Here is a 20,315-nt window from a genome sequence, read left to right on the forward strand (position 1 = left end):
CTCAAGCTCTTCAGAGAAACAGAGAAGGAGGGAGCTATCCCAAACTCATTCTACGAAGCCAATATCACACTCATCCCCAAACCAGGCAAAGACCCAACCAAAAAGGAGAATTACAGGCCAATCTCCTTGATGAACACAGATGCAAAGATCCTTAACAAGATTCTAGCTAACAGAATCCAGAAACACATAAAAAAAATAACTCACTATGACCAGGTAGGCTTCATCCCAGAGACACAGGGATAGTTTAACATATGTAAGTCAATAAATGTAATCCAACATATCAACAGAGCCAAGGTCAAGAATCACATGATTATCGCCACAGATGCAGAAAAGGCCTTTGACAAAATTCAACATTCATTCATGCTAAAAGCTCTGGAGAAAATAGGAATAGAAGGAACATTTCTAAAAACAATAAAAGCCATTTATGACAGACCAATAGCCAATATTATACTTAATGGGGAAAAGCTACAACCAATTCTCCTAAAATCAGGAACAAGGCAAGGATGCCCACTGTCTCCACTCCTCTTCAATATAGTCCTAGAACCCTTAGCCAGGGCAATAAGGCAAGAAAAAGACATTAAAGGGATCCGCATAGGGAAAGAAGAAGTTAAACTATCCCTTTTTGCAGATGACATGATACTATACCTCCACGATCCCAAAAACTCCATCCCCAAACTCTTAGAAATCATAAATCACTTCAGCAAAATAGCAGGATACAAAATAAACCCACAAAAATCAGTTGCCTTCCTATACACTGATAATGTACAGGAAGAGAGGGAAATAAAGGGAGCAACCCCATTCACAATAACCTCCCGAAAAATAAAATATTTAGGAATTAACCTAACCAAAGATGTAAAAGAACTATTTAATGAGAACTATAAAAAGTTAAAGAAAGAAATTGCAGAAGACACTAGGAAATGGAAAGACCTCCCATGCTCCTGGATAGGCCTACTTACTATAGTAAAGATGGTAATACTTCCAAAACTAATATACAAATTCAACGCAATTCCTATTAAAATCCCAATGACGTACATCACTGAAATACAGAAAACAGTCCAAAAATTCATATGGAACAACAAAAGACCTAGAATAGCCAAAACAATTCTAGGGGATAAAGACAATATGGGAGGGCTATCCATGCCGAACTTCAAACTCTACTACAGAGCTATAATAACAAAGACAGCATGGTACTGGCACAAAAACAGACCCGAAGACCAATGGAACAGAATAGAAGATCCAGAAATAAATCCACAGGCCTACAGCCAGTTGATATTCAACAAAGGAGCCAAAGACATACAATGGAAGAAACACAGCCTCTTCAACTACTGGTGCTGGGAAAACTGGGCAGCCACATGCAGAAAACTAAAAGTGGACCCCAGCCTATCACCATGCACCAACATCAACTCAAAATGGATTAAAGACCTTAACATTAAACCTGAATCTCTGAAACTACTGCAGAACAGAGTAGGAGAGACACTTGAACTAATAGGCACTGGAAGGAACTTCCTGAACAGAGTCCCAGGGTCACAACAAGTTGGAGAGAGACTCGACAAATGGGACTACCTTAAAATAAAAAGCTTCTGCACAGATAAAGCTATCGCAACCAAGCTAGAAAGACAACCAACTAATTGGGAAAAATAATTTACCAGCAATATATCAGACAAGGGGTTAACATCCTGTATATACAGGGAACTCAAGAAACTAATCCCTCCCAAACCTAACAAACCAATTACTAAATGGGCAAGGGAACTAAAGAGGGACTTCTCAAATGAAGAAATAAAAATGGCAAAGAAACACATGAGGAAATGTTCATCATCCCTGGTGGTGAAGGAAATGCAAATAAAGACAACCCTGAGATACCACCTTACCCCAGTCAGAATGTCCCACATCCACAAATCAGCCAATGACAAATGCTGGAGGGGATGTGGAGAACGAGGAACGCTATTACACTGCTGGTGGGAATGTACACTTATACAACCACTTTGGAAAGCAGTCTGGAGGGTTCTTAGAAAGCTAAAGATTGACCTCCCTTACGACCCAGTCATACCACTTCTAGGCATCTACCCTGAACAACAGGAACCAATATACAAGGACACGTGCACCTCCATGTTTATTGCAGCACTGTTCGCAATAGCTAGGATATGGAAACAACCTAGATGCCCCACCACAGATGAATGGATCCAAAAATTGTGGTATCTATACACAATGGAATATTATGCAGCCATTAGAAATGACAAAATAATGGCATTTGCAGGGAAATGGATGGAGCTAGAAGGAATCATGTTGAGCGAGGTAAGCCAAGAACGAAGAGACAAACAGTACATGGTCTCCCTGATAAGTGGATGATAAATCCAAAATGTTAGGTGATATGACAAAACTAACAGGACTTAAGAAACAAAGAACTCCCACTCATCTGGTTGAACCACTACCAAATATCCCCATGCTGCTGATCACATATTTGGTATATAACATGTGAGCACCGTTATATATTACAGACTGTGCTAGACAATTTGCTCCAGGAAAGTTAGAATGAACTTGTGACTTTAAATGAGCATCATTATTCCACAATACTGTGAATTTCCGGAAATTAAGTAATCACTTAATCACAATCCAAAAAAAAAAAAAAAAAAGGACCTCGGGGAAGGGAGGGAGGAAGGGGATGGTAGGGGGAAAACAATGGAGGCGGTAACAATGTTCAAGAGGAAGTGTACTCATTACCTCATTCATGTAACTGTAACCCTCTGTATAGTATCTTTACAATAAAAAAAATTAAAAAAAATACACATGTAGCCTAATAAATACCCAAATCATCACGTCCTGAGCACACTGTCTGCATTACTACTGGGATTAACCTAGTGGCTGTGATACTGACAGGGTCCTTGCCCTTCTGGACATTCACTATCTGTCCTTCAAGGATGACAGATATTAACGAGTAACTGCAGAGGTGATAGGAGTTAGGAGAATTAGGAAAGGTACCACTGCAGGAGTACAAATAGATACACCTGACTTTTTCTGAGCAGGATTTTTCTTCTTTGCGTCATTTCTATCCCACTGACCTGTACAAGATTATAAACCTTGGGGAGATGAATTAGCCCCAACTGGGCTGTAAGTTGCAAGGTGGTTCTAATTGGGCTCACCTGTGGTGACCTGAAGAGCCATTTATAACAAGAGGGTCGATGTTTTGGCAGGCTTGCTACTCAGGCTGTTTAAATCAAGATGAATTTCCAGTCCACTCAGCTGGTGATTTGATGGAAAGAGCTTGGCTAATTGTGTGTAGGTTGATGTAATTTTGTCTTCTTAGAGACTGCCAGGCTGGAGAGGACAGTAGTCTGATATGGACAAGTCACTTAGCAGAGGAGAATTCAGCCACTTCAGGAACCCAGAGATAATGTGGCAAAATGTACCATTATATGTCCTGGGACCAGCAGCCAAGTGAGTGGGCGAGCCCTGAGGCCATGACAAAGACATTGGCCAATAAACCTTCCTTTTCAAAGCTCCCTTGAGAGCAGCTCTGTCAAACTTTATTTCTTCAGGCTAACCAGAAATTTTATCCTCTTCTGAAAATTACCTTTACTCCTCAATGAATACAGACCCAGAGAAAAGACATTGCTTAAGCATCTTTGAGAAGAAGAGCATTGCCAGGCACTAGTGGCTCATGCCTGTAATCCTAGCTATTCAGGAGGCTGAGATCTGAGGATCGCGGTTCAAAGCCAGCCTGGGAAGAAAAGTCTGTGAGACTTTTAACTCCAATTAACCACCAGAAAACCTAAGAGGCACTGTGGCTCAAGTGGTAGAGTGCTAGCCTTGAGCTGAAGAGCTCAGGGACAATGCCCAGGCCCTGAGTTCAAGTCCCACACCTGACAAAAAAAAAAAGCATTGTCTAGTCTATCTGCAGTTTTCTACAGCTCAGAGGTCCATGTCTGAGCTTGGTACAGAATTGTGGTAAAGGTGTCGAGCCTGTGGTAAAGCTTTACATTCCAAGGCCATTGCTTCTGACCCACTGTGTCTAAGTAACATAACCAAGAATCCCAACTCCACTGGGTGCATAGGCAAGTGGGTTGGCTGCAGGGTCTTTGAGAATCAGGCTGGACACTGAGGTCAGAGATGGTTAGAGACTGTAGGGTCTTTCTTTATATCTAGTTGCTTATTCATAGAAATGTAATGTCTGTAAATAATTAAAAAACTATTTCTTTTAGTTAGTCTTACAAAGTTTCCTCATCTGAGTAAGCATAGGTTTTAGGAGAGAAAACTCTGTGAAGTCAATCTTACAAGATGAATCATTTATTAATAGGAGATATTGGCATTTAAAGATCTGTTCTTCTGGACCAAAGCATTTCAAATTTGGATCCTGAGATTAGAGACCTCTTGCATCAGCACCAATCACCCTATAGTCCATAACCTTCTGTGGGAGTTAATTTTGCAAGGAAAACTCTCCTGACAGAACTTGTTCTGATCACATAGGTTAGCAGTGGATTTGTCCTGGAGATGGAGTTGGACATGAGTAAACTGGGATAGTTGGCATTACCCCAGGCCTTCTGTTGTGGTAGGACCTGGTTTGTTTCTACCTCACTGGGTAACTCATCCAACATGGGGACACAAAGGCTGAATCAGTGCAGCAGCCTGTGTTGAGTAAATGCCTTCCAAGGGAAGTGACCATTCAGAGCAAATGCTCTGGCTTTGTTGGACTGTGCCTCTTGGTTAGTCTCCTTTAACCTGAACATACCTCAGCACACTAGTTGTGCATGCCATGTGCCTTGCTTTCTTCCTCCCAGATTTCTTACCTTTTCATCTTTCATAGCTTCAAAGGATGAAAGGCAATATAGTACACAAAGTCTTGTACACTAAAATTTTTTCCTAGTTAAAACTTGTGAATAGCACAAAAGACGACTATGTTTTCAAAAAAGATACAGCTATAAATACTATGTCATACTCAATTCACACTAAAATTTTAAACACACTGCTAGGTACTAGTTGTAAGATCCTGGTTAAGCTCATCTCGTTTGGCTGTTTCTTCATCTATAATGTATGGATAGTTGTAAGTCTGCTTGAAAGCTTAAATGAGTTAACATTTGTAAAGGCTTAACACAATGTCTGGAAGAAAGTCAAGTCCTCAATATGCATCATTATTATCATTAACTGAACCAAGGGAGGAATTCTTTCCAGTTGTTTAACCAGATCACACAAGTAGATATGGTAGAGTGAACTATGTTATAGATTCCTTGTGGCAAGCAAAATCTTGCAAGTACTGGTAGCATAGCTCCAGTGGCCCTGAGTTCAAACCAGTCCCACCAAAAAATAAACAACAAAAACCCCCACATATTGCTAGTAATCTGAATCTCTAACAGAAAGAGGAACAGTTAGATAAGTTAAAGGACTCCACTATTGTATTTATTTATTTATGTCAGTCATGGGGCCTGAACTCTGGGCCTGGGCATTGTCCCTAAGCTCTTCAGCTCAAGGCTAGCACTCTACCACTTGAGCCATAGCACCACTTCCAGCTTTTTTCTGCTTATGTGGTGCTGAGGAATAGAACCCAGGGCCTCATGCATGTAAGGCAAGCACTCTACCACTGAGCCACCTTCCCAGCCCCAAGGACTCTTCTATTTATGACACCATGTATTGAATAGCCAAATGTCACTTGTGGTTAGCCTTTGAGATTAAAAAGTTGGTTTGAGGGCTGGGAAGGTGGCTCAGTGGTAGAGCGTTTGCCTTGTATGCATGAGGCCCTGGGTTTGATTCCTCAGCATCACATAAGCAAAAAGAAAAACCCAGAAGTGGCCCTGTGGCTCAAGTGGTAGAGTGCTTAGCCTTGAGCTGAAGAGCTGAGGGACAGCACCCAGGCCCAGAGTTCAGGCCCCACGACCGGACCCTCCCCCCCCCAAAAAAAAGTTGGTTTGACCTATAGTCCACATAGAGTGAAAAGTCTCAGGGAATAATACCATAAAGATTTTGTGGTGATGGGTAGGTGGGTGGGTGGAGGGAGTTACATTAACTTTATTCACCTCTGGTGCTTCCACTGATTCTTTGGCTTATCGCATTGGCCTATCTGCATGTTTATTCTTTATTATACCCTATCCCTCTTTTTCTCACTCCCCAGAATATTGATACATCAGCTTTTGCTGAAGAGTTTGGACAAATGAAGAGGACTTGTATTTTAACATGTTTGTAAAATCCTTCTTGCTACCAGATATTCTCATGATACTCCTCCAGCCCTGGTATTCTATTTTCCAATCACAGTTAACTTTCTCTGCAGAAGAAGTGATTTGAAGTCTCTTTTTTTCCTTTGGCAATACTGGGTTTGAATTCAGATTGTACTTGCCTGGCTTGTTTCCTTGGCACTCGACCACTCAAGCCATGACTATAGTCTAGCTTTTTCTGCTGGTTATTTTGGTAATGGAGTCTTGAAAACTCCATCTGAACTCCCAGGCTAGCTTTGAACTGCAATCCTCAAGATCTCAGCCTCCAGAGTATAGGAGACACTGGCATCAGGATTGAAGTATTAGGGAGAAATCTCAATATCTTTCTCTCTCTCTCTCTTTCACACACACACACACACACACACACACACACACACACACACACACACACACACACACACACACACACACCTACTAAATCTTGTCTTCTGAAATAAATGCAGTTTTGTCTGTTATAATTTGAAAATCCCTCAACAAAGACCATGTGTTTATTAAAGGTTTGGTTACCAATTTATAGTGCTATTGGAAGGTGGTAGAACCTTTAGGAAATTGGGTCTAATATTATCATTAGAGGAAATTTTGCATGGATTCTTGAAACTCCAGCCCCTTCCCTCTCTACTGTCTGGCTGCCATGAGGTAAACACCTTCTATTTGCTGCTATCATCATCTACTATGCTACCACAAGACCAAAAGAAACAGGAGCAACCAGCCATGGACTAAAGCCTCTGAAATCAGGAGCCAAAACAAATCTTTTTTCCTCAGAACTTGTTTACTTCAGCTATTTGTGTTGATAACACAGTCTCTAAGAAATCTTAATGTTATAAATGTGTCTATGTATGTATGTTGGCTCTGCAGGCTATGAGCTATATTTTTTTAGGGAGGAACAAATGCTAGATCTATGCCTCAGAAGATGGAATAATAAAGGAGTTGATAGTTGAAAAGTTGGAGCTAAATTGTCTCAGTCTAAAAACTTGTTCCAGGGCTGGGAAGGTGGCTCAGTGGTAGAGCACTTGCCTTGCATGCTTGAGGCCCTGGGTTCGATTCCTCAGCACCACATAAGCAGGAAAAAAAAAAGCCAGAAGTGGCGCTGTGGCTCAAGAGGTAGAGTGCTAGCCTTAAGCTGAAGAGCTGAGGGACAGCGCCCAGGCCCAGAGTTCAGACCCCACGACAGGACCCCCCCCCAAAAAAACCCCAAACTGGTTCTACTACTAATTATATAATTCTAAGCAAATAGGTTATAGAAAAGATTGAATGAAATAAGATAATAATTAATCACTTGACCAGTCTGAGGCATGCATTGTGTGCTCAATAAATGCTAGCATTGATTATTCCTAGTTGGATCTGTTGCTGTGATTTACAGTGACAAGCTTCAGGCGGGTAGCATTTGCCATTCCAAGCTATGAAGAGGACTCTTGTGCTGGACGTGTCACTGAGTAACCACTTTCCTGATGATGGAAGAATAAAGTACAGGCTTTAAATCTTTTTTTTTTTTTTCCCCCTTCCAGTGCCTGGAGTCTGGGCACAGTCCCTGAGCTTTTTTGCTCAAGGCTAGCACTCTACCACTTGAGCCACAGCTCCACTTTTTTTTTTTTTTTTTGGTCGTTTATTGGAGCTAAGAGTCTCACAGACTTTTCCTCCTGGACTGGCTTTAAACCATGATCTTCATATATCAGCCTCCTGATAGGATTAGGGGTATGAGCCAATGGCACCAGCCTTCGGTAATTTTTTTTTTCCCTTTATAAAACTGGAGTTTAAATATATGGACACAATAGGGGAACCTTTTACTTAGCCAGTCTTGGAAAGAGTGGAAAACATTTCAACAGTTTTGTCCAAATAGTAGCCCAAACCACAAAACTTCTCTAGGCTTCCTTTCCCATTACTAATCACTTAACCCTGAAGATTCATCATGTCATTCTACATAGAGAACAAGACAAAGCAAGTTTAGAAATTCTTTATTTGAATTTTAGAGAAAGAACAGGTATTGCATTATAAAGACTTATAAAGAAGGTCTATTGCCATTATTTATGTACTGTAAACCAACATCATTATTAGGAAAGAGAATGGTATATCTTTCCTCATCTTCAACACACTCTTAAATGGATAAGAAAAAAAGAAAACCCAGACAGGGCATCTGTCTCTCCTGAGGTTCTCATGGCTCCACAAATGGCAGTGCTGCTGGCCTTAGCCCAACCACTCTTGTCAATGTGATGAGGAAGATAAACTAGTATGTCTAACAGTGCTTGATAGCTTTCATCTAAAGTTGTTTGTCCATTATCTCCTCTGTCTTGGTGACGGGCCAGAAATTAGGACTGAGTATGAGTTAAGGTAGTTTAAATCAATATTTATTTGCTGTGAAAGCCAATCTGCTAAACTCTGGATTAGCATCCTGGGGAATAGACCAAGCTGCCTAGTCTATAATGAAAGGTCACCAACTTCATTGGGGGCAGACAGCACAACAGTATGGTGTTTGCTGAGCTTGACAAATAAAAATGGATATATTTTCTCCTTAGTTCCTAATGCAATTAAAACTATTTTAATATGTTAAATCCTGTTAGTGCTTAAAGTTGGAAAAGAATGGCATCTATTATGTGATACTGGATAGTCATGATATAATTCATACTTAAAAATCAAATTTCCTAATTATATATCTTTTTTTCATAAACTCAACTGCACTTGAAAAATAACAGATATTACCGTAAGCGGCTAAAAATTCTAGTCCTATCCAAAAGAAATGGTTTTAAGCTTAGTTATTAAAAATGTATTATTAGACATGCTAATTTCTTTATTCAGTTAAGAGAAAACTGCTATTTCCTTTATGTGCATAGTTCCCTTTTGGCCTGACACTATATTTCTGTGTACTCCAACTGTTTTTTCTTAAAACCCAACTATAATTCCTGCAGGGAACAGGAATTTTTCCTTCCAAATGCTGTAAGGGTAGATATAAAATTGCTTGTATTCCTTTTACTTTCTTTTAGGATTTATTCTCATTTTTATGGTTAAAATTATAATTGCAGTGAAAAATCCCACATTCATGTAAATTTAATTTACATAATCAAAATCAAATCCAATTATGCAAATTTTAATTTACATAATCAGAATTACATAAAAGTTACTAAATCCTAAATTTATGTAAGTTAAGATGAAAATAACATCTAGTAAGGACTATAAGGTCTACTGGTGGTAATAAGCTTGTATCAATTCTGGCAATAAACAATCATCTCAGAGGTTAATTCCTACCACACAGCCAATAGTACGAAAACATCTCACTGCAGTTCAGTTCCTATGGGTCTGCTGAAGGAAGCTGAGTCAATCTGTCAGTATGCAGTGGAAAGAAAGCTTTCATGGGTAGAAAATTTACATGAAGTCAGACTGAAAGGGGGAATGAGATCAGACTGGCTCTCCAAGTTACGAGGTTACTTTTGTTATTGAAAGTGGAAGCTGCTTCTAAACTTTTCAGTGTGTCAAAAAGTTATATACAACTAGATGTTTTTTTGTTTGTTTGTTTGTTTTGTTTTCCCCAGTCCTGGGGCTTGAACCCTAGGCTTTGCCTCTGCCCCTCAGCCTCTCTGTGCTTAAGGCTGGCGCTCTATTACTTGAGCCAAAGTGCCACTTCTGGTTTTCTGAGTGGTTTATTGGAGATGGGTCTCATGGACTTTGCTGCCCAGGGCTGACTTTGAACTGCAATCCTCAGATCTCAGCATCCTGAGTAGCTAGGATTACAGGAGTGAGACACTGGTACCCAGCTAACTACGTTTTTTTTCCCCCCTATGGTACTTTCCTGTCAAAATTCACAATCTGAGTTTAGTAAAATGACAAGAAAAATATAGCCCAAAAGTCACAAAGACCTGAGCATTCCCCAGTTATAACTGCAGTAGTGGGGAATACTTGCCCAGTGAAGACACTGAAGCCAAGATTTAACCAGGAAAGGAGGAGGCTGCAATGCTTGGTAAGAAATGTACGCATTATCCTGCCCATGTAATTGTAACCCCTCTGTACAGTATGTTCACAAAAAATAAAAATTAAAAAAAATTAAGTTAAAAAAAAAGATTTAACCAGGACAGTGTCTCCTTAAATGTGATAGAAAAATCAGTCTAAATCCCAAGTTCTTTCTCTGTTTCTAAGCAATATTTATTGGGAACACTTAAGAGTGAGTGACTCACAAAACACTGCTGCTTTCAAATACCACCATGTCTACTCTCTAACAAGAAAAGGCAAAGAGGTGCCAGCTTTGTCCTGGAACTTTATATAAAAAAGAAATTAGAAGATGCTGTGAGCTTTTATAGTCATGGGGATTTTTTTTTAAATTTTCTGCAAATAGAATCCCCACCCAATAATCTACGGTGAAACTGCTACAGTACAAACAAGGCAATCTTTCAAGTGCAATCTTTCTAATCAAGCCCTAACCTGAGAGTTAGTTTGTACTAAGTCTGACAAAGCTGTGTCCCTGTGCTATGATGTCCAAACTAACCCTGAGAAGATGCTCCTAACATATGACTTAGTAGTTCCCATGAGAAAACATACTCCTACTCCCGTTAAGCCTAAACATTTTTATTTTTTTTGGGGGGGGAGGTCAGTCATGGGCTTGAACTCTGGGCCTGGATGCTGTTCCTCAGCACTTCAGCACAAGGCTAGTGCTCTACCACTTGAGCCACAGAAACACTTCTGGTTTTATGAGTGGTTTATTACAGATAAGAGTCTCATGGCCTTTCCTGCCCAGGCTGACTTTGAACTGCGATCCTCAGATCTCAATCTCCTGAGTAGCTAGGATTACAGGCATGAGCCACCAATGCCCAGCTTACACCTAAACATTTTGGACTTAAACACAGGCAAAAGACTGTCCCCTCTCCCCAAGTCTTCACCATTGCTTTCAACATTCAGTGTGGTTGGCTCAAGAACACAAAATAATTTAGCAATAGGTAGATTGGCTTCCTCCATGAGTTTATCTAATTTTTTCAAAAGATTGCAAAATCCCACTTCAAAATTCAATAAATTACACACACACACACACACACACACACACACACACACACACACACAAACTTCCTTGCTATATCCCACCAAAGGCAATCCCACCAATAAAATTAATCCAAAATGCCTAATTTATGAACTCAGCAGAGCAGGTTTCCCTTTTCTAAAGGGCATGTGCTAGCAAACAAATGTTGAGATAAAAGCTACTATTGTGCATAGAGATTAATCACAGCTGTTTTAGCAGTTTTAAAAGTAGAATAGTTCCTCACACTATAGTTGCCTTTCACTTGATTCCTGAAACTCTATGCTGAGGAGTATCCTAATCCCTCATCCCCAAAAGATGGATTCAAGAACAGATAAAGACAAAGAGTTGAAGAATCCAAGTGCAAAGAGAAGGCGAGGCTCCCAAGCTGCTTTTAAACATCACTGCCCAGCCATGTAGCCCCTGTGGTCTGCAAGCTGTCTTAACATCTGCCTGTTCTTTAGTTACCACTCTCTCCTACCCATCACCTACACTGTCACTCTTACGAGAGGCATTGGAGAACAGGATGTAATTGAAGTTTTCAGTCTGAGGACTTGATAGTGAAACTCCAAAGACAAAAATGCCATGTGATGGTTTTTTTCTCATGTAGTGCAAAGGCGAGAACAGTGAGTTACAATTGCTCCCGACATACTGAGTGTGTGTACATCTACGATGATATGGCATGGCAGCTAAAGCCCAAGATTAGCGGCTTGGGAATGACTGTGTTGCTCCTGCCTACCAGCCACAGTCATAGCTTCTTGTTGTGTTAAACATATTCCAAGACAGGAAGGAGTGGGACAGGAAGATGACCCTGAGAAGGATGCCCGCAACCTAAAGGGCTTCTAGCATTTGCACTCTATTCCTTTGCACCCATTAGAAGAATGGTCCCCAAGGAAAATGGTTATCATCTGAAAATCACCCCAGAGCAAATTAGAATGAAGTGCAGTACTGACTTCAAATGGAAGGCTAGATTCTAGATTCCTAGGTAATAGAACAAGAGCCTACCCCTACAACTCCTTGTCAGTTAAAATTATTTCCTTAGAGAGCATCTTACTAGCATGAAAGGTACCACTGTCCAGTTAGAAGCCAGACCTAACAGGTTCATAGGCAGAAATAAACTGCATGTAAACCTAGAGGTGTTGCTATTTCCCTCTTCTCTTCCTTTCTTTCTTTTTCTCCCTTCTCCTTCCTCTCCCTGTCATTTTCTTGCCAAGAGGAAGAAGCATTAATATAGTATGGGACACAAAGGAAAGAAATTTGACAAAGACAAGGTAATTGGGATAAGAAACAATATTTGCAAAACAAATTCTATCAAGAAACTGACAAATTTCAGGAAGGAGAGGAAGATGATTTACTTTAGAAAGTGAAGGTAAAATATTAGGGAGGACATTACTGCCTGAGATCCATTTCTCTAAATTTACCAAATGAAACATGATTTAGCTGTCTACCAGCAAAGAAAGCAAGGGGAAAAAAGTAGAATAAAATGTAAGTAAACATAGCTTCTTTTTTTTTTTTAAGGTATTTAAAATGTACTGTATGATTTTTTTGTTTCTTTTGTATGTTCTCCCCCACAGTATAACCCCTGTTTTCACTGTATTTGATTCCAGTGCCCTGCATCTTGGGGAGGGGAAGGGAAATAACAAAATGCTGAAATAAGGATACAGGCTGATCCATTGTAACAATGAGATGTACAAGACACTATGTTGAAAATGAACTTTACAACTTGGGGGAGGGAGGAATTTGAGAGGTGGGGAGGGAAGGGATGGTAGGGGAAAAACAAAGGTAACAATGCTCGATAGGAAATGTAGTCATTACCTTACTCATGTAACTGTAACCCCTCTGTACAGTATTTCTACAATAAAAAATTTTTAAAAATATAGCTTGTTTTTTTTTTTAACCATAGGAAAAAAGTATTCACGTCTTTTCACTGGAGAAGCTAAAATTACTGCCATATTGTGAGATGCACTCCCTTTGCAGAAATCTATGTCTGTCAAATCTAAAACCACTTCCATGTTCCTTAGCTGAATTTGGTATCAGATCAATAGAAGTATATAGTGGGGAGGAGATTCACAACGAAAACAAAGGATTTGTCTGTGGTTCTGGAGGACCTGCACCTGATCAGTAAAGAGAAAACACAGTCTGCAAGTTAACATTCTGGCCTGGAGCTCTGAAAATAAACAGCAGCTATGGCTTTAATCTTAAAATGTAATTACATTAAACTTTCAAGGTTTTAGACACATGTATTATTGTCGACCACTGACCCTTCCCTTCTCTTTCATTCTCTCAACTGTGTGTTTATCTCCTGACTCCCCACAAATCAAAAGTAAAAATAAACTTTACCAAGTGGTTATATTCTCTTTTACCAAAGTTTTAAATTATTTTGCTTCTTTGTGGGGTGTTTATTGTTGGCCATTCTGGTTTTGCAATTTATTTTCTCAAGCACAGTATCCAGAATGAGTCTGTATTAAAGGAACAAAAAAGCCAAACCAATGGAAACCATCTGAGCAACTGTGTGCTACAATGTTAAATAAAAATCAGTTTACTGTATCAATATGTGAGATGGCAGAAAAGGGAAGTGGATCTTATTTGAAAGAAGATGACAATTCAAACACAAAACAAATAGAGTCATGAAAGAAACTGAGTAAGTTATGGGGAAGCAATCTACACCCAGTAAGACTGGACAATGCAGGCTACATTTGCCTCTGGAGCAATGTTCTCTCGTGTATGAAGGCCAGCACCTTCTGAGTAGATGGATAGATGGGTAGCAGCTTCTTCTTTCTTCTTCTTCAACTGTAGTAAGAAGGAAATCTCTGCTTGCCACCAAGGTAGCAGAAAGTGGCATTTTTCTCTCCTGCTCTTGGCTGAAGGGCTGCATTCTTAGTTTACCAACACAGCTGCAGGACACTACTGCAATGACTCAGGGATGGTGCTGACAACCTGGGTTGCCTCTGTGGCTGCTGAAGGGGAACCAAAGAAGGTTTGATTTCTCTGTTGATCTCTTAGGTAAGGAGGAACTGAGGAGCTTTTGATGTGAAGAATCCTGGTGTCCATCACCTGGCAGTCGATCTGCATCATCACTTCATAGTCCTGCCCATTGATCACATTCTCTGCAGAGAGGAATAAGACACAAGGCTTAGAATTCAATAGAATGTGGGTCTCCGCTATGACCTTCATTCCAAAGACATGTGCTTTAAGGGTGTTAACTGTGAACATACTTTCAAAAGTGCTGGTCACTCAGCAGAGCTATAGATGGGTAGGTACCATCTACCATCTCTGTAATTTTAGTTCTCAAAGAGCCTTCGTTGGCTCAATAAGGAGTGGGCCACTATCAGAGTTCAGAGCACAGAGTGTACCTATTCACAGATATTACATCTTTTGTATGACTTCCATGAAGTGAATTACCATGATTAGAGCAACTAAAACAGATTTTAATGTAGAACAGAGGTAAGAATACTTAAGCCCCCTTCCTTCCCTTCAACAATGGAAACAATTGTCAAAGGAGTCAGACATGTGAATGGAGCCAAGGCTGCTTAGCCCCTATTCATCAGTACAGTTTCATTTAAGATACTCCCAACTGTGAATTTAAAGGTTTGTCATAGAAACAAAAGAAGAATAAGAAGCCATAGTCATCTGATAATTATGCTTTCCCAGAAATTATTATCATAACACTTTCATATTGGGGCAATCTATATTCCAGAGTTCCTGATTCCAAGTATGGAGACATTAGATTTCCAGTAAGAGATGGGACTGAGTACTGTATACAGGACTTGCAGGCAAACTAGAGTGTATTTATAGGAGGGAACGGGAAAATCATGTAGAGTTATGATTAACATATGGGCTTACTTCATTATCATGAGTTTAAAAACACACAGATACAATATTCCCTTGTTACTTCCTAAGTGAATAAAAGCTCTTTATATTTTAGGAACAGGGCCAAATTACTCCCTAATTTGTAATCCTGGGTGGTCCTGTTCCAACTTGTAGTCAATGAAATTGGGCATTAAGCTGATGAGAGAATTATAAACATAATATTTGCCAATCCCAGTTGAACAATTGCAGCAGTAGAGTTAGAAGCTGTGTGAACTTGGAAGAATGTTTGGTAGTTAATGTGGCATCCAATTTTTCTTTTTCCATCTGTGAACGTGGAACTGGGGGTTGGGACAGCTTAGTTCTGTACTGCTGCCTTTTTATGAAGCTGATACAAAGGCAATCAGAGCTTTTTAAAATTAAGCATCTGGCTTCTCTATGGCAAAGAACTGAAGTTAAAAGTAAAATTCCAGGAGCTGAGAAGGTGGCTCAGTGGTAGAGCACTTGCCTTGCATGCATGAGGCCCTGGGTTCAATTCCTCAGCACCATATAAGCAGAAAAAAAAGCCAGAAGTGGTGCTATGGCTCAAGTGGTAGAGCACTAGCCTTGAGCTGAAGAGCTGAGGGACAGCGCCCAGGCCCAGAGTTCAGACCTCACAACCGGACCCCCCCCCCCAAAAAAAGTAAAATTCCATTATCCTTTCTGTTCCCATTGACACTGTGCACATAAAGTATAAAATCTGGAGGAAGAAATCCAAAGTTTGACATTTGATCTTCAGATTCCATTATTATGTTTGAGAAAAGTAAGCCATAAAGCATGTCACTGAGGAAGCTAGGAAACACTTCTGGAGATCATCTAGTTGGGGATGTCTTGAATTAGGGGCAAATTCATAGACTTAGATTTTAAGGTCACTGAAATTATATCAAGTTTCATGTGTGTGGTTTTGGAAACAAAGTCCATCAAAATTTCAATAGGACCAAAATGTTAAACATTATGAAGCAGATCTAATAGCCTATCCATTTGAAGTACCCTGATTAGATAAAATATTCAGTTTTAAATCCAATGGAAAACATCATTCCTTTACTGTTATTGGTTGGTTATCTGTTCCAATGTTTAAACAGTATCTAATGATGATTAAGCTCGCATTAAACTATTATAAATCTCTCCAATTACTGAGTAATTTTCTTGTTTCCCAGCCTTACCAGAAATGAAGAACAGCTGGCTGCTGCTGAGTACTAACTCACTCAACCTATTCTTTTATTGTGGTGGGTTAGTCCCAATTTTTACAAGTCATGCTCTTAGAAATGATTATCAAATCAGTTGCTCACATTTAGAGAATTAAATTTCAATGCCTGTAAGTTAGCTATCATTTCTCATCAAAGTATTTTTCCAAAAAGTAGGGGATGAAACAGGAGTCATTTTATTCATATACAAGACCAAGTTCAGATTTCAAGACCAAACTAGTCATTTTCTTTTGGAACCACAGTCACACATGTATGTGTGTCTGTGTGGGTGCACACGCATGCGTGTATACACACATGCTCATGCACTGCTGCATCATAGAAGACCAAATAATGGAAAACACATGTCAGAGACATGCGATACACATTAGTATTTTTTACTGCTTTCCTGGTTTAACTCAGAATCCAGATGACAGTTTAAGATCAAGACTAGGTTCTCTAATATAGCCCAAACCACCTGTAAAAGTCGTTAGAGGCCATGAGCCTGGGATGGTTGAAACTGATAACTGTAGATCTTTAATACTCTAAATATCAAGAAGAGATGGAAAATCTGGAAATGTAAGCTCAGACACTTTGAAGGAAAAGCTGCAATATGATTCCAAAATTTGGAAGGAGTTCCTAGCCATGAATAAAGTAGCATTGCCACTTAAGCACAACCAGGAGCCTCAGGGTAGTGTTAGTTCAAGTGGTTTTACAATAGACTCTGTTTATTCCCTTCATCTGAAGGTGATATATTCTGGACCAAGAAAACTGTCAGGATTTCTAGAAGACAACAATAGAAGTAAGTGAATATCTGAGGCTGATTTTAGGAAACTCCTTCTGAAACACAAGCTGGATACTTTAGCTATTGTGTTTGGGATAGAACTCAGGGTCTAACACATGCTAGTCAAGTGGTGTTTGGGATAGAACTCAGGGCCTCACACATGCTAGTCAAGTAGTCTACTACATTCTCTGATGTACACTCTCTTATCAGAATAATGTTTAGAGTGACCCAGTAGCCCTAAAGGCTAGTTAGAATGACTATAGCAACTGTTTGTATACACTCTGGGGACCTTATAAATGGGTTTTGGGATGGTTAGTGAGGTAGTTTCACCATAACCAATTAAGTCTGAATTACTGTAGTAAAGGGAGACAAACTGCAAATGGCTCATGGTAACTCCTGATCTTTGTAAGCACCTTTGGCCCTGGGCTGAGGGGCATTCTGAAACAGCATAGAGACTCTAAAACTCTGCCTAGTAAGCAGATGAGAACCCAGTTATCCTTTACTTGAAGGCTCTGAGTTTTAGTAGGTGACTACCCCTGGAAAGGACCCTTCCAATTGTAGCCATAATTTACTTCTCATTATAAATTTAAAACATCACAGTGGGTTCTAATTAGGGACTTAGAATCTGAAGACTGGTGGCGTAAGAGGATCAGGAGAGAAAAAGCCCATGAAAGGAAACTCAGGCATGATGGTAAGGGCTTGAGAACATGGTCTCCACTTTAGTTAAGTCAGGGTTTCATGACAAAAGAAACTGAAAGTCAAGTTACCTGAAAAGACTATAAAAGAATAAGTTGGAACACTAATTTGAGTCAGAAAAAAGGTATAGTTAACTATAAATACTTAAACTTCAATATTAAGCAGGGAAGAATGGCTTTGAACACAAGCAATGAAATAAATATGTTTCTGAATGCAGAAACGTTGGGGGAAGCCAGATAAAGTGTATGGTCATTAGAGGTGGAAAAAGTCTAGGCAGTGTGGAATTATGAACAGCCTGTAAATACACAGTAACTGAATTAAGCATAGTCTGCCAGCTGACTGTTAGCTGGGAGATGACTAACACAAAAACCAGAACATTGACCATAAAATAAAGATAACTAAAGAATCAAAATTTTTCATGAAGTTTAATTGTAAAAAGTGACAAAATTTTACCAGTGTTTTTCTAGGAAGCACATATAATAAAACAGATTTCTATTCAGACTTAGATTCCAGTCCTAACAAAGTCACTTGTCTTATGCCAGCTTGCCTGGTGACAGGCCAGTCCCATTGGTATCTGTATCTGAATGGGACCATGAAGGTTGATAAAATGCACCCATTCATGGGCATCAACAGAGAACTTCAACTAAAATAAGCAGAAAATAAGGGAGACATGAATAGAATCACTCATGAAGTAGGTAAAATCATATTTCTACTGTGGCTCCCAAGAACTCCCATAAGCTAACTTTACTCTGCCAATCTTTTTTTTTGGGGGGGGGGGTGTCATGGGGCCTGAACTCTGGGCCTGGGCGCTGTCCCTCAGCTCTTCAGCTCAAGGCTAGTGCTCTACCACTTGAGCCACAGCGCGACTTCCAGCTTTTTTTCTTTTTGCTTATGTAGTGTGAGGAATCGAACCCAGGGCCTCATGCATGCAAGGCAAGCGCTCTACCATTGAGCCACCTTCCCAGCCCTACTCCGCCAATCTTATATTAATTTTCAACCTGAGTCCTGATTTTGACCATTTCAACATACCATGCATTGCTAGCATTTGTGGAAAGAAAAAAACCCACTTTTCTGCTCTTTACTACCCATATTCTATTTATCCTTTAAGGCCCACTTCAAGTCTCACTTCTAAGAAATCTTCCATGAGAACTCCACAATTCATATTTAACTTTATAACTAACACATAATTGTTTTATTTAATTGAATAGTGTTAAAGTCATAGAAAAGAGGCTTAGCTTCCTTAAGGAATGCCTGGCAAAAACTGGGGCAGGGTGAAAATGAAAGGGTAAAGAGAGGGGCTGGGAAAGTGGCTCAGTGGTAGAGCGCTTGCCTTGCATGTCTGAGGCCCTGGGTTCGATTCCTCAGCACCACATAAGCAAAATGAAAAAAGCCGGAAGTGGCGCTGTGGCTCAAGTGGTAGAGAGCTAGCCTTGAGCTGAAGAGCTGAGGGACAGCGCCCAGGCCCCACGACCGGACCCCCCCCCCAAATAAAAAGAAAGGGTAAAGAGAATGAAAATAGAACCTCTTAGCTGGGTGCCAGTGGCTCACGCTTGTAACCCTAGCTACTCAGGAGGCTGAGATGTGAGGATTGCAGTTCAAAGCCAGCTCCAGCAGGAATGTCCATGAGACTCTTATCTCCAATTAACCACCAGAAAAACAGAAGTGGTGCTGTGGATCAAGTGGTAGAGCACTAGCTCTAGCTGAAGAGCTGAGGGGTACTGCCCAGGCCCAGAGTTTAAGACCCACAACTGACTAAATAAATAAATAGATAATAAAACTTACTCATCAGCTGCAAAGAACACTGAGCAAGTAAGAATTGTCATACTACATATGGAAACAGTGCTTCCAACTTGAAAAATCTGGAGGCATAACACATGCAAAGTCAAAAAGCTACCAATGGCCACATATGCACTTTGTGGAAAGAAATTAGTTTCCTTGATGAGGTTGGGGAAGATTTAGTGTGGGGAATATCTAAGGCAGGGAAAGGGTAAAAGAAGGTTATCCCATACTCAACAGTAACTCAAACAAGAATCTGTCAAACACTAAAAGGGTACTATGGCCACTGAAAAATGGGGAGTCAGATAAGAAAGTGCTTGTCCTTTTAGATCTATAAAGATGTTACAAAACAAGTATGGGCATAGAGAAACCATTGGCTCTCAAGGTACACCATTAGCCATGACAATGGAAGGATTAATAGAATTTTCTGAGCAGGAGCCAGGGTTGCTGGCCATTCTGGAATGCATAGTACCAGTTCCATACAGAGGTTCTGCATCTCAAACAATAGTCATGTAGATTTAAAACAAACATGATTATTACTGTATTTGTCTAAACTTACTGCTTTACATTTAAGTGTACAGTACTTTTATATGGGTTATTAAATATATATTAAATTCCTAGGAATGTAACTATTAAGCATAACTTGCTTAATAAACATGTGGTGCTTCTATATGCTAAATACTGATCATCTAATTTTCCTAACAACCTCCTTAAGGACTCAGGAATTATTATTGCTAGTATTATTGCCATTTTAAAGAAGGAACATAAATGAAGCATAGAGGCATTCATATGACCAGCCACTCAGCTATGAATGACAAAGTAGAAGATTCTAACCTAAGCAGTGT

At 39.9% G+C, this 20,315-nt stretch overlaps 1 protein-coding gene across 1 annotated transcript in view; it reads right to left on the bottom strand.

Annotated features, from left to right (window-relative positions):
• Positions 1 to 8,133: 8,133 nt before the first annotated feature.
• LOC138815131 (cyclic AMP-dependent transcription factor ATF-6 alpha-like) overlaps positions 8,134 to 20,315 on the bottom strand; it is a 142,644-nt gene continuing 130,462 nt past the window's right edge. Inside the window, exon 10 of the mRNA XM_070004390.1 lies at positions 8,134 to 14,294. Coding sequence (XP_069860491.1) covers positions 14,092 to 14,294 — 203 coding nt within the window. The 3' untranslated portion in view covers positions 8,134 to 14,091. The remainder of the gene's footprint in view (positions 14,295 to 20,315) is intronic.

Source organism: Dipodomys merriami, unplaced genomic scaffold (genome assembly GCF_024711535.1).
Source record: "Dipodomys merriami isolate MVZ:Mamm:240054 unplaced genomic scaffold, mDipMer1.0.p SCAF_625, whole genome shotgun sequence".
Lineage (NCBI taxonomy): Eukaryota > Metazoa > Chordata > Mammalia > Rodentia > Heteromyidae > Dipodomys > Dipodomys merriami.